Source organism: Rhinoraja longicauda, chromosome 40 (assembly GCF_053455715.1).
Source record: "Rhinoraja longicauda isolate Sanriku21f chromosome 40, sRhiLon1.1, whole genome shotgun sequence".
Classification (NCBI taxonomy): domain Eukaryota; kingdom Metazoa; phylum Chordata; class Chondrichthyes; order Rajiformes; family Arhynchobatidae; genus Rhinoraja; species Rhinoraja longicauda.
Genome location: NC_135992.1, coordinates 16,123,971 through 16,137,998, shown reverse-complemented (window position 1 = coordinate 16,137,998; position 14,028 = coordinate 16,123,971). Strand labels below are relative to the sequence as shown.

The 14,028-nt window shown below is 55.0% G+C and overlaps 1 protein-coding gene across 2 annotated transcripts in view; it reads left to right on the top strand.

The window, feature by feature from the left end:
- LOC144611446 (oxysterols receptor LXR-beta-like) overlaps positions 1–14,028 on the top strand; it is a 32,889-nt gene that overhangs the window by 11,784 nt on the left and 7,077 nt on the right. For both annotated transcript variants that reach the window (XM_078430550.1, XM_078430549.1), the window contains exons 5-9: positions 593–757; positions 3,942–4,211; positions 5,127–5,335; positions 6,281–6,460; positions 12,244–12,343. In XM_078430550.1, the coding sequence (XP_078286676.1) occupies positions 593–757; positions 3,942–4,211; positions 5,127–5,335; positions 6,281–6,460; positions 12,244–12,343 (924 nt within the window). The remainder of the gene's footprint in view (positions 1–592; positions 758–3,941; positions 4,212–5,126; positions 5,336–6,280; positions 6,461–12,243; positions 12,344–14,028) is intronic.

Here is a 14,028-nt window from a genome sequence, read left to right as displayed (position 1 = left end):
CTAACCACGTGGGTTTTCTCCGAGATCTCTGGTTTCCTCCCACACTCGAAAGGCACACAGGATGTAGGTTAATAGGCTTGGTATGAATGTAAATTGTCCCTAGTGTATGTGGGATAGTGTTAGTGTGCGGGGATCACTGGTCGGCGCGGACACGGTGGACTGAAGGGCCTGTTTCCGCACTGTATGTTTTTAAACAAAAACTACACACTATCCCAAAGATAGACACAAAAAGCTGGAGCAACTCAGCGGGACAGGCAGCATCTGTGGAGAGAAGGAATGGGTGACGTTTCGGGTCGAGACCCTTCTTTACTGGTTAGGAAAGTCTGAAGAAGGGTTTTCACCTGAAACGTCACCAATTCCTTCTCTCCACAGATGCTGCCTGTCCTGCTGAGTTACTCCAGCTTTTTATGTCTGTCTTGTATGTATACCTTGACTCTGGAATGGGTGATGTTACAGGTCGAGACCCTTCTTCAGACTGAAAAAGTCACTTGGACGGTAGCTGTCAAACTGTTTCTTAAACATCTTTCTTCGGTTATAAACCGGCATCTGCAGTTCCTTGCTGCTCATTAAGAACTGTCCCATATTGTTGCAGAAGATGACAAAGGTGCAGCAGCAGAGGCCGTGTCGGGGGAGACCGGGCCCGTCGCACCGTACCGTGTGAAGGAGGAGGAGGATGTGGAGGAGGTTCGTGACCCAGCCTCCACCATCCACAACGGCTCGTTCCCTGCTGAGTCTGACGGCCTGCTTGACATCAGCGGTACGTTTCCTTAAAGTCACCACTAAATCAGCAAGGTTTCTGCTTTCATCAATTATTCATGCTCGATGTAAACCAGCATCTGCAGTTCCCTGTGTTATAGTCAGAGAGTGAAGCAGTGTGGAAACATGCCCTTCGGCCCAACTTGCCCACACCGGCCAACATGTCCCAGCTACACTAGTCCCACCTGCCCGCGTTTGGTCCATATCCCTCCAAACCTGTCCTATCCATGTACCTGTCTTAACTGTTTCTTAAATGTTGGGATAGTCCCAGCCTCAACTACCTCCTCTGGCAACCCTTTGTGTGAAAATGTTACCCCTCAGATTCCTATTAAATCCTTTCGCCTTCACCTTGAACCTATGTCCTCTGGTCCTCGATTCACCTACTCTGGGCAAGAGACTGTGCATCTACCCGATCTATTCCTCTCATGATTTTGTACAGCTCTATTAGATAAGTGTCCTCTGATTTATATTATTCATTTAGCAGCTGAGAGCATTGTTGACAATCCAATATTTAGAGTGCATTCCCACTTGCCTTGAGACCGTGAGCTCCCTCCATGAACCACTGCAGACAGTGAAGGTGTGACAGTGATGGCGAGGCAGATCCAAGATCAGGAGCTAGTGGTGCTGAGAGAACGGTGATATCTTTCCAAATCAGTGCACTATCATAGAAATACCTACACATCAACGTACCACTCGACCTACCGTGGACGTGTTGGTCTGCAGGGCTGTGGTGACCCAGACTCTGTGGGGGTGTTGAGCTATGTGACCCTGACTTTGGATGTGTTGGGCTGTGTGGCCCTGACTGTTAGGCTGGGGGGGTGTGTGACCCTGACTCTGTTAGGCTGGGGGGGGGTGTGACCCTGACTCTCTGGGTGTGTTGGGCTGGGGGGGTGTGGCCCTGACTCTGTGGACGTGTTGGGCTGGGGGGGTGTGTGACCCTGACTCTGTTAGGCTGGGGGGGTGTGGCCCTGACTCTCTGGGTGTGTTGGGCTGGGGGGGTGTGGCCCTGACTCTCTGGGTGTGTTGGGCTGGGGGGGTGTGGCCCTGACTCTGTCGACGTGTTGGGCTGGGGGGGTGTGGCCCTGACTCTGTGGACGTGTTGGGCTGGGGGGTTGTGGCCCTGACTCTCTGGGTGTGTTGGGCTGGGGGGGTGTGTGGCCCTGACTCTGTTAGGCTGGGGGGGGTGTGGCCCTGACTCTCTGGGTGTGTTGGGCTGGGGGGGTGTGTGGCCCTGACTCTGTTAGGCTGGGGGTGTGTGTGACCCTGACTCTGTGGATATGTTGGGCTGGGGGGGGTGTGGCCCTGACTCTGTGGACATGTTGGGCTGGGGGTGTGTGTGACCCTGACTCTGTGGACGTGTTGGGCTGGGGGGGTGTGGCCCTGACTCTGTGGATATGTTGGGCTGGGGGGGTGTGGCCCTGACTCTGTGGATGTGTTGGGCTGGGGGGGTGTGTGACCCTGACTGTTAGGCTGGGGGTGTGTGTGACCCTGACTCTGTGGACGTGTTGGGCTGGGGGGGTGTGTGACCCTGACTCTGTGGACGTGTTGGGCTGGGGGGGGTGTGTGACCCTGACTCTGTGGAAGTGTTGGGCTGGGGGGGTGTGTGGCCCGACTCTGTTAGGCTGGGGGTGTGTGGCCCTGACTCTCTGGGTGTGTTGGGCTGGGGGGGTGTGTGACCCTGACTCTGTTAGGCTGGGGGGGTGTGTGACCCTGACTCTGTTAGGCTGGGGGTGTGTGTGACCCTGACTCTGTGGACGTGTTGGGCTGGGGGGGTGTGGCCCTGACTCTGTGGATATGTTGGGCTGGGGGGGGTGTGGCCCTGACTCTGTGGATGTGTTGGGCTGGGGGGGTGTGTGACCCTGACTCTGTTAGGCTGGGGGTGTGTGTGACCCTGACTCTGTGGACGTGTTGGGCTGGGGGGGGTGTGTGACCCTGACTCTGTGGGTGTGTTGGGCTGGGGGTGTGTGTGGCCCGACTCTGTTAGGCTGGGGGTGTGTGGCCCTGACTCTCTGGGTGTGTTGGGCTGGGGGGTGTGTGGCCCTGACTCTGTGGATGTGTTGGGCTGGGGGGTGTGTGGCCCTGACTCTGTGGATGTGTTGGGCTGGGAGGTGTGTGGTCCTGACTCTGTGGATGTGTTGGGCTGGGGGGGTGTGTGGCCCTGACTCTGTGGATGTGTTGGGCTGGGGGGTGTGTGGCCCTGACTCTGTGGATGTGTTGGGCTGGGGGGGTGTGTGGTCCTGACTCTGTGGATGTGTTGGGCTGGGGGGTGTGTGGTCCTGACTCTGTGGATGTGTTGGGCTGGGGGGGTGTGTGACCCTGACTCTGTTAGGCTGGGGGTGTGTGTGACCCTGACTCTGTGGACGTGTTGGGCTGGGGGGGGTGTGTGACCCTGACTCTGTGGGTGTGTTGGGCTGGGGGTGTGTGTGGCCCGACTCTGTTAGGCTGGGGGTGTGTGGCCCTGACTCTCTGGGTGTGTTGGGCTGGGGGGTGTGTGGCCCTGACTCTGTGGATGTGTTGGGCTGGGGGGGTGTGTGGCCCTGACTCTGTGGATGTGTTGGGCTGGGGGGGGGTGTGGCCCTGACTCTGTGGATGTGTTGGGCTGGGAGGTGTGTGGCCCGACTCTGTTAGGCTGGGGGGGTGTGGCCCTGACTCTGTGGACGTGTTGGGCTGGGAGGTGTGTGGTCCTGACTCTGTGGATGTGTTGGGCTGGGGGGGTGTGTGGCCCTGACTCTGTGGATGTGTTGGGCTGGGAGGTGTGTGGTCCTGACTCTGTGGATGTGTTGGGCTGGGGGGTGTGTGGCCCGACTCTGTTAGGCTGGGGGGTGTGTGGCCCGACTCTGTTAGGCTGGGAGGTGTGTGGTCCTGACTCTGTGGATGTGTTGGGCTGGGGGGGTGTGTGGCCCTGACTCTGTGGATGTGTTGGGCTGGGGGGTGTGTGGCCCTGACTCTGTGGATGTGTTGGGCTGGGAGGTGTGTGGCCCTGACTCTGTGGATGTGTTGGGCTGGGAGGTGTGTGGCCCTGACTCTGTGGATGTGTTGGGCTGGGGGGGTGTGTGGCCCTGACTCTGTGGATGTGTTGGGCTGGGAGGTGTGTGGCCCTGACTCTGTGGATGTGTTGGGCTGGGAGGTGTGTGGCCCTGACTCTGCGTGGCGGTCAGTCACCGACCGACGGTTGTGCCTTTCAGGGGACGGGCCGACGGTGAAGCGCAAGAAGGGCCCCGCGCCAAAGATGCTGGGCAACGAGGTGTGCAGCGTGTGTGGAGACAAGGCGTCCGGCTTCCACTACAACGTGCTGAGCTGCGAGGGATGCAAAGGCTTCTTCCGCCGCAGCGTCATCAAGAACGCGCAGTACACCTGCAAGGGCAGCGGCCAGTGCGAGATGGACGTGTACATGCGCCGCAAGTGCCAGGAGTGCCGGCTACGCAAGTGCCGCGAGGCTGGGATGAGGGAGCATTGTGAGTGGGCGTCACTCAGTGGGTCACGCGCGCGGGGGGGGGGGGGCATGAGGGAACATTGTGAGTGGGCGTCACACCGTGGGACACGCGTGGGGGGGCATGAGGGAGCATTGTGAGTGGGCGTCACACCGTGGGACACGCGTGGGAACTCTGGGGTTGCAGTGCGAGACAACGAACTTTCAAAACAGTGTCATCAGTTTACACTTCAGTTCAGTTTAGTTTATTGTCACCTCCAGTTTAAATTCCATTTGGAATATGTTGGAGGACCAAGAACCAAGAACCACGTGTACCGAGGTACAGTGAAAAGCTTGTGTTGCGTGCGAACCAGTCAGCAGAAAGGCAATGCACTATTACCATCGGTCGATTTCCAGTGTACAGATACATGATACATGATAGCACAGCACAGGAACAGGCCTTCAGTCCATGTTGTCTGTGCTGAACACGATGCTGAGACAGACTGAGTCTGGTTTTCTAAATGATCCGATCACATTGAGTGTGAATCTGCCCTTGTAGTGCCTTCACGTTTAGACAGTGGATGCAGGGTTAAAGGGGCATTGTAAAGAAGGCCAGGCTAACCACAAACCCACACGCCTTTGGGATGTGGGAGGGAACCCGCGTGGTCACAGGGAGAACGTGCAAACTCCACACAGACAGACGGTGCCCATTGTAGCAGAGGGCAGTGCGTTGTGCCCGCTACCCCTGCTGCCCCTCACTGTGCCCATTGCCACTACCCACCGCTACCATGCACTGTGACTGTTGTGGGAGAGTGCAGTGTAACATACCCGCTACCCCCGCTACCCCTGACGTTGCGGGGGAGGGCAGTGCGTTGTGCCTGCTACCCCTCACGGTGCTGGTTGTGGCAGAGGGCAGTGCGTGGTGCCCGCTACCCCTGACGGTGCTGGTTGCCGCCCCCAGGCGTCCTGTCAGAGGAGCAGATCCGCAGCAAGAAGCAGAGGAAGCGGGAGGAGGAGCTGGTGGCACCGGAGGTGGCGGCGGTGGAGGCCTTGCCCGAGGCGACCGACAAGGCCCGGCTCACGGCCGAGCAGGAGGAGATGATCCAGCAGCTGGTGGCCGCCCAGCAGCAGTGTAACAAACGCTCCTTCAGTGACCAGCCCAAGGTCACGGTGAGTCCCCACCCCACCCTGTACCGCCCCGCAACACCACAAGCCACCACCACCCTGTACCCCACCACCACCCCACCCTGTACCAACCCGCACCACCACATGCCACTACCCCACTCTGCCCCGCACCACCCCACCCTGTACCGCCCCGCACCACATGCCACCCTACACCACCCTGTACCACCCCACCCTGTACCACACCACTACACCCTGCCCGTACTACCACACGCCACCACCCCACCCTGTACCCCACCACCCCACCCTGTACCCCACCGTGTACTGCCCGCACCACCACCCTCCCACCCTGTACCATGACCCTGTCCCCCCGCCCCCCACCACTGCCCCCTAGCACTGTCCCATCCCGCACCACAGCCCCGTGGCACTCTCCTGTCCCATCCCCACCACCGTCCCCTGGCACTGTCCCGCCCCGCTCCACCGCCCCAGGTACAGATGTCCAATGTAGGCCGCGATGGTTCCTCTGTTTTCTTGGCAGCCCCCCCCATGCCAGGTCCACTGACCGATCCGTTGGGGTACTCCAGTACTCGGTGTCTTTAGGTGGTCCTCTCTCTCCATCCCTCCCCACCCAAGTTGTACCAATATGGTCTTGCTGAGTCTCGTTGTCTGTACTCGTTCTCATCTTGGCCACACCCAACAATGACCCTTTATCATCATTACATTTTTGCATATCTTCTACAGCTCTCTACATCACTGTCTATATCTCTCGTTGCCCTCACCCCTGATTCTCAGTCTGAAGAAGGGTCTCGACCCGAAACGTCACGTATTCCTTTTCTCCAGAGATGCTGCCTGACCCGCTGAGTTACTCCAGCACTTGGTGTATTTACCTGGGCTGGGACTTGCTTGCTACTTGTGAACGGTGTGTTTGGTTTAATGTTGAGGATCGTTGCTGAACATGTTCATTAAAGCCTTGCCTCCCCCCCCCCCCCCCAGCCCTGGCCACAAGGTAATGACCCCCACAACCGGGAGACCCGGCAGCAACGCTTTGCCCACTTCACCGAGCTGGCCATCATCTCCGTCCAAGAGATCGTCGACTTTGCCAAACAGATCCCGGGCTTCCTCGACCTCTCGCGAGAGGACCAGATTGCACTTTTGAAGGCGTCCACGATCGAGGTGAGGCAAAACAGAAAGCTTCCTCATGAAGATGGACGCTAAATGCTGGCAGCATCTCTGGAGAGAATGAATGGGCGACGTTTCGGGTCGAGATCCTTCTTCAGACTGATTCTGACGGGTTTTTGTACCCGAAAGGTCACCCATTCCTTCTGTCCAGAGACGCTGCCGGTCCCGCTGAGTTACTCCAGCATTTTGTGTCTATCTTCGATTTAAACCAGCGTCTGCAGTTCTTTCCTACACATGTTCCTCATGAACCTGTTGTGCAGGAGTGGAGAGCCAAGATACTTCAGATCTATCAGCGATTTACTTCAGGGTGTTGGGGGTTATGGGGAGAAGGCAGGAGAATGGGGTTAGGAGGGAGAGATAGATCAGCCATGATTGAATGGCGGAGTAGACTTGATGGGCCGAATGGCCTAATTCTGCTCCCATCACCGTTCTGTTAAAGAATGCACAGTTAAAGATATAATAATCAAAAATACAATAAATTAATCAACGTAACACAAGCTGACCATAATAGTGCACAAACAACTTCAGTACTGCAACCAAAGGCACAGTCCGTGGAAGATCACTCAGTGTGGTGCAGTGTTCAACGGCCTGATGGTGGTTGGGAAGAAGCTGTTCCAGAACCTGGAGGTCACCGTTTTCAGGCTCCTGTACCTTCTTCCCCATGCTAGCAGCTAGATGAGAGCGTGGCCAGGGTGGTGTGGGTGGGAGTGTGGTTAGGGTGGTGTGGGTCAGGGTGGTGTGGGTCAGGGTGGTGTGGGTGTGTGTGTGGTCAGGGTGGTGTGGGTCAGGGTGGTGTGGGTGTGTGTGTGGTCAGGGTGGTGTGGGTCAGGGTGGTGTGGGTCAGGGTGGTGTGGGTCAGGGTGGTGTGGGTGTGTGTGTGGTCAGGGTGGTGTGGGTCAGGGTGGTGTGCGTCAGGGTGGTGTGGGTCAGGGTGGTGTGGGTCAGGGTGGTGTGGGTCAGGGTGGTGTGGGTCAGGGTGGTGTGGGTCAGGGTGGTGTGGGTGTGTGTGTGGTCAGGGTGGTGTGGGTCAGGGTGGTGTGGGTGTGTGTGTGGTCAGGGTGGTGTGGGTCAGGGTGGTGTGGGTCAGGGTGGTGTGGGTGCGTGTGGGTCAGGGTGGTGTGGGTGTGGTCAGGGTGGTGTGGGTCAGGGTGGTGTGGGTGGTCAGGGTGCGTGTGGGTCAGGGTGGTGTGGGTGCGTGTGGTCAGGGTGATGTGGGTCAGGGTGTTGTGGGTCAGGGTGGTGTTGGTCAGGGTGGTGTGGGTCAGGGTGGTGTGGGTCAGGGTGGTGTGGGTCAGGGTGGTGTGGGTGTGTGTGGTCAGGGTGGTGTGTGTGTGGTCAGGGTGGTGTGTGTGTGGTCAGGGTGGTGGGTGTGCTCAGGGTGGTGTGGGTGTGGTCAGGGTGGTGTGGGTCGGGGTGGTGTGTGTGGTCAGGGTGGTGTGGCTCACTGGGGAGTGTGGTCAGGTGGAGTGGGTCGTTGACTACTATACTTCCTCATTGTGATAGACACACGATTGTCGGTGGGGCACACAGGAGTGGAATAAATAAGCCATCCAGTTCCTTAGGTCTATTCTGCTATTTAGTGCCACTCTGTCCCTCAGGTTCACTTGTACGCCCTCACTAGTCTGACTCAATAACGATCTTCTCAGTTCAGTCGTGGAATATCCACTGACGATCCACAGCTATTTCAGGCAAGGTTCCACAGGTAGAGCATCGCCGAAAATAATCTACACCGCCGAGACACAAAATACTGGAGCAACTCAGCGGGACAGGCAGCCTCTCTGGAGAGAAGGAATAGGTGACGTTCTGAAGAAGGGTCTCGACCTGAAATGCCACCCACCCCTCCTCTCCAGAGATGCTGCCCGTCCCGCTGAGTTACTCCAGCATTTTGTGTCTCTTTGATGTAAACTGGCATCTCCAGTTGTTTCCTAAATACTGCCGATATGTATCACATTGGACAATTACAATGACATGCCTACTCTTATACTCTCTGACCTTGGGCTATAACGACAAGCTTAGCAAATGCTGCCCTCTCTACCCGCTCCACACATGCCTCCATTTTCGGTAAGCTGTGGATGTACTCTGCCCCACAGCTAGAAACATAGAAACGTAGACAACAGGTGCAGGAGGAGGCCATTCGGCCCTTCAAGCCAGCACCGCCATTCAATATGGTCACGGCTGATCATCCACAATCAGTACCCCATTCCTGCTTTCTCCCCGTATCCCTTGATTCCCTTAGCCCTAAGAGTTGTATCTCTCTTGAATACATTTGGGGGTGGCGGGGTGGCCATTTGGGGGTGGCGCGGTGGCCATTTGGGGGTGGCGGGGTGGCCATTTGGGGGTGGCACGGTGGCCATTTGGGGGTGGCGCGGTGGCCATTTGGGGATGGCGCGGTGGCCCATCGTTCCTGCCGCCGGGATGAAGCTGCCCAAACAAAATATGAGGGGCTGTTCTTCCAATTTGTGCGTGAGCCCTGAGGATGGAATCACACATGGACAGGGGGTGTGACATTAAAGGACCAGTGGATCATTGATTGACCCAGGCATTTGTCATGCTTGTTGTCACCCTTAACGAGGTGTAGGTGCTGGTGATCTGGGCCTTGGCGAGCACTGGCTCATCATCTTTTCCAACCCCTGGCCAATTCTGTTCAGAGGGGAGCCCACATCTGCAGCGAGCTGCCGGAGGAAGCTACAGACGTGGATGCATTGACAACTTTGAAAGGGCATTTGGACAGATGTATGGATGGGAAAGGTTTAGTGTGACATGGGCCAGTAGGACTAGCCCAGTATGTTTGCTTGGTGGGCATGGACAAGGTGGGCCGAAGGGTCTGTCTCTGTGACTCTGCATTCTGCTCCAGCAGAGGCCTGTGTAGCAGTCAGTCACTCAGACTGCTTCACACTCTGACCACAGATTTCCTGAACTGCTCCTGTAATTCTATTTTGCATTTGTGCTAAACCTTTGGACCCAATCTGCCAGTATTTACAGGATAATAACCTTTCATAATCCTTTATCAGGTCACCCTTAACCCACTGAGCTCTCGTGGAAACAAGGCACACTGGTTTGTGCTGTGGTGACACAACATTGTTCCCCCCTCCTCTTGTGGACCTTGCCCATAGTGCCTCTGCTCTGCTCTGCTCTGCTTGGGCACTGCTCATGTTACCCACTTGCTCAGGTATTTTGGCCTCCAAAGAACCATTAATGGTTCTGTTTTCTGTCATTTTACGGCCTTATCTACTTACACCATTGCCCTTTTAATGACCCACGTCTGCACTACAAAGTCCTTTGGGTTTGCTTCTGCACAAATAATAATGTCTCGATCTGAAACGCCACGCATTCCTTCTTCCCAGAGATGCTGCCTGTCCCGCTGAGTTACTCCAGCTTTTTGTTTCTATCTTTTTGTTTAAACCAGCATCTGCAGTTCCTCCCCACACAGTGCCACTGGAAGTATGTTCCCTTCCTGCTTGGAGTGTGTTTAATTAAAAACAAAAGTTGCACTAAGAAAGAATCTTCCAATACACTGCAGATATGGGAAGGGGGTGGGTTTGGAGTGGTTTCTAATGCAGAACACCACGTTGGAAGTGTAATTTTACAAACAAGGTGGTCTAGCTATGAAGCAGAGGGAGCCAGCATTGGTGGGTGCAGCTTACATCTGTAGATAGCTGAGGAAGAAAACCAGTACCAAAAGGCAGCTTGCCTTCTGCTGGGCAGGTAAAGCTGGGCAATAAACAGCCAACCTTGTCAGTGACACGCATGATCTGCAGATCAATAAACAATGTTAGACAAAAACATAACAGCAGAACATAAGAGGGCAGGGCTCACAGACGTCAGCAAGGCCTGGCCCGGGTCCAGCATGTTGGGCAGGTCTGGAAGGGTAGATCGCTTGGAGTCCAAGGAGAGCTCCCTAATGGGATTCAACAGTGGCTTGGATGAAGGAGTCAAAGGGCGAGGGTTTAGTTTTTAGTTTATAGATACAGAGCGGAAACAGGCCCACCGAGTCGGTGCCGACCAGAGACCACCCCTTGCACTAGCACTGTCCCACTAACACTGGGGACAACGTAGCATTTATGCCAAGCCAATTAACCTACAAACCTGTAGGCCATTTAGAACGGAGATGAGGAAGAACTTTTTCAGTCAGAGAGTGGTGAAGGTGTGGAATTCTCTGCCTCAGAAGGCAGTGGAGGCCAGTTCGTTGGATGCTTTCAAGAGAGAGCTGGATAGAGCTCTTAAGGATGGCGGAGTGAGGGGGTATGGGGAGAAGGCAGGAACGGGGTACTGATTGAGAGTGATCAGCCATGATCGCATTGAATGGCGGTGCTGGCTCAAGGGCTGAATGGCCTACTCCTGCACCTATTGCCTATTGTCTTTGGAGTGTGGGAGGAAACCGGAGATTACAGAGAAAACCCACATGATCACGGGGAGAACGTACAAACTCTGTACGGACTGCACCCGTAGTCAGGATGCAACCTGGGTCTCTGGCGCTGTGAGGCAGCAGCTCTACCCGCTGTGCCACCTGTCAGGGAATTCCTGGCAAGGGGAAGTTGCACATCAAACACAGGTTTGCTGCCATTGTACTGTGTGGTGTGCAGGTGACTGACCCTCGGGTCTGTAACAGCAATCAATAATTGTTCTCTGTCCAGCTGCCAGGTGCACGCGAACCCAAGTAGCCTCACGCCCTGCTGCAACAACGGGGCGGCACGGTGGCGCAGCAGGTAGAGCTACGGGTGCTGTCCGTATGGAGTTTGTACGTTCTTCCTGCGACCATGTGGGTTTTCTCTGAGATCTTCAATTTCCCCCCCACATTCCAAAGACGTACAGATTTGTAGCTTTATTGGCTCGGTGTCAAGGTAAAATTGTCCCTGGTGTGCAGGACAGAGCCAATATGCAGGGATCGGTGGGGGGCGTGGACTCGGTGGGCATGGACTCGGTGGGCCGAAGGGCCTGTTTCCGTGCTGTATCTCTATCCATGCATCTCTACACCCATCTGCCAGGGCTTGTATCCACCTATCACTCGCCAGGCTTTACCCCACCTCCACCTCTTCTTTTCCAGCTTTCTTCCCCCACCCCAACTCCAATCAGTCTGGAGAAACTCTCCCCACCCACAACATTGTCTGATTTGGCGATACATTAAATGGAGATCAAAACGTGTGCCAATTATATTTCTATCATGAAGTATGTTCACAAGTGATAGGAGCAGAATTAGGCCGTTCGGCCCATCAAGTCTACTCCGCCAGTCCATCACGTGATGTTGTGGAATGATAGGAACCATGGGGGCCAGTGTGGCACTTCCCTCGACCTCACGGGGAGAAGCATCTGCAGCTGGGACTGGCAGAGGGGCTGGTCTTTGATCCCATGCCCCCAGTCCACCATGAGGGTAGACTCTCAGCGGGTAGAGCTGCTGCCTCACAGCGCCAGAGACCCGGGTTCCATCCTCACCTCGGGTGCTGTCTGTACAGAGCTTGTTCGTTCTCCCCGTAACCCGAATGTGTTTTCTCCGGGTGCTCCGGTTTCCACCCACATTACAAAGGGTTTGCAGGTTTTTGGGTTAATTGGCTTTGGTAAAATTCCAAACTAGGAACAGTGTGTGTAGGATAGTGCTGGGATAGGGGGTGATCGCCGGTCGGCGATGACTCGGTGGGCCAAAGGGTGTATCTCTAAAGTCTAATAAGGTGATGCATTTTGGGAAGTCAAACCAAGACCTTCATAGTGACTGGGTGTAGATGCCAGGCTGGTGCTGATGTGGCCCTTCATCTCCTCCCTCCCTCCCTCCCTCCCTCCCCCAGATCATGTTACTGGAGACAGCACGGCGCTACAACCACGAGACGGAATGCATCACCTTCCTCAAGGACTTCACCTACAGCAAGGCCGACTTCGCACGGGCAGGTGAGCTGCTTTACTATCGAGGTACGGCGAAAAGCTACCCTGACTCTCAGACCGAAGAAGGGTCTTGGCCCGAAACATCGCCTTTTCCTTCTCTCCAGAGATCCTGAGTTACTCCAGCGCTTTTGTGTCTATCTTGGGTGAAAAGCTTTTGCTGTGTGCCAACCAGTCAGCGGAAAGACTGCACCTGATTACGTGTCGGAAGGAACTGCAGATGCTGGTTTAACTGAAGATAGACACAAAATGCTGGGGTAACAGCGGGACAGGCAGCATCTCCGGAGAGAACGAATGGGTGACTCCTTCCCCACCCTCCCCCTTATCCGTCCCTCCTCTCCCCCTTCTCCCCTCCCGCTCCCCCCCTCCCTCCAGCCCCCTCCCGCACCCCTCCCTCCCTTCACCTCCACTCCATCCCCCTCAACCCCCTCCCTCCCTTCCCTCCACCCCCTCCCTCCCTCAGAGATAGATTTAAACTTAAAAATGTGAATAACTTTGAAAATATTACACCGATTTCAATGAAACATCTTCCATTGGCACCAAAGGGACGACGGTGAGTAAGGTGGGCCTAAAATTGTCGCGCTATCGTGTACTGGTTTGGCTGTAGTTCAGGAACAAACAAACAAACAAACAAGAGTTTTAGTATATAGAGAAGATTCAGCAGCAGGATTTTGTGCTGTTTACAGGCATCACAGCAGAGGGCGAAGAAGGGCCTCGACCCGAAACGTCACCCATTCCTTCTCTCCTGAGATGCTGCGTGACCTGCTGAGTTACTCCAGCATTTTGTGAATAAATACCTTTGATTTGTACCAGCATCTGCAGTTATATTCCTACAGCAGAGGGCGATCTTGTCACAAACTGGACGCATTCAGGGCAAACATCACCATCGCATTGATTTTCCTTATTTGGAACTTTTCAAAAGCTGTAGAAATGACACTGGGTCTTTTGACTGAACACCTGACTGAACGTGACTGAACACCTTTAAATCTTTGAAAAAAAAAGATCACAATGACTGCTGTAACCTAATAAATCCAACAACACGATTAAAACTAGGGTTAACATATGATGAGCGTTTTTTAGATTTAGATTTAGAGATACAGCGCGGAAAAAGGCCCTTCGGCCCACCGAGTCCGCGCCGCCCAGCGATCCCCGCACACTAACACTATCCTACACATACCAGGGACAATTTTTACATTTACCCAGTCAATTAACCAACATACCTGTACATCTTTGGAGTGTGCGAGGAAACTGAAGATCTCGGAGAAAACCCACGCAGGTCACGGGGAGAACGTACAAACTCCGTACAGACGGCGCCCGTAGTCAGGATCGAACCTGAGTCTCTGGCGCTGCATTCGCTGTAAGGCAGCAACTCTACCGCTGTGCCACCGTGCCGCCCGATTGAGGGCACTGGTTCTGTACTTCCTGGAGTTCAGAAGAATGAGGAGGGAACTTCATTGAAATGTACAGAATAGTGAGCGGCCTGGATAGAGTGGATGTGGAGAGGATGTTTCCACTAGTGGGAGAGTCTAGAAGTAGAGGGCACAGCCTCAGTTAAAAGACATTCTTTTAGGAACAGGATGAGGAGAAATTTCTTTAGTCAGAGGGTGGTGAATCTGTGGGATTCTTTGCCACAGAAGGCTGTGGAGGCCAAGTCAGTGGATATTTTTAAGGCACAGATAGATAGATTCCTGATT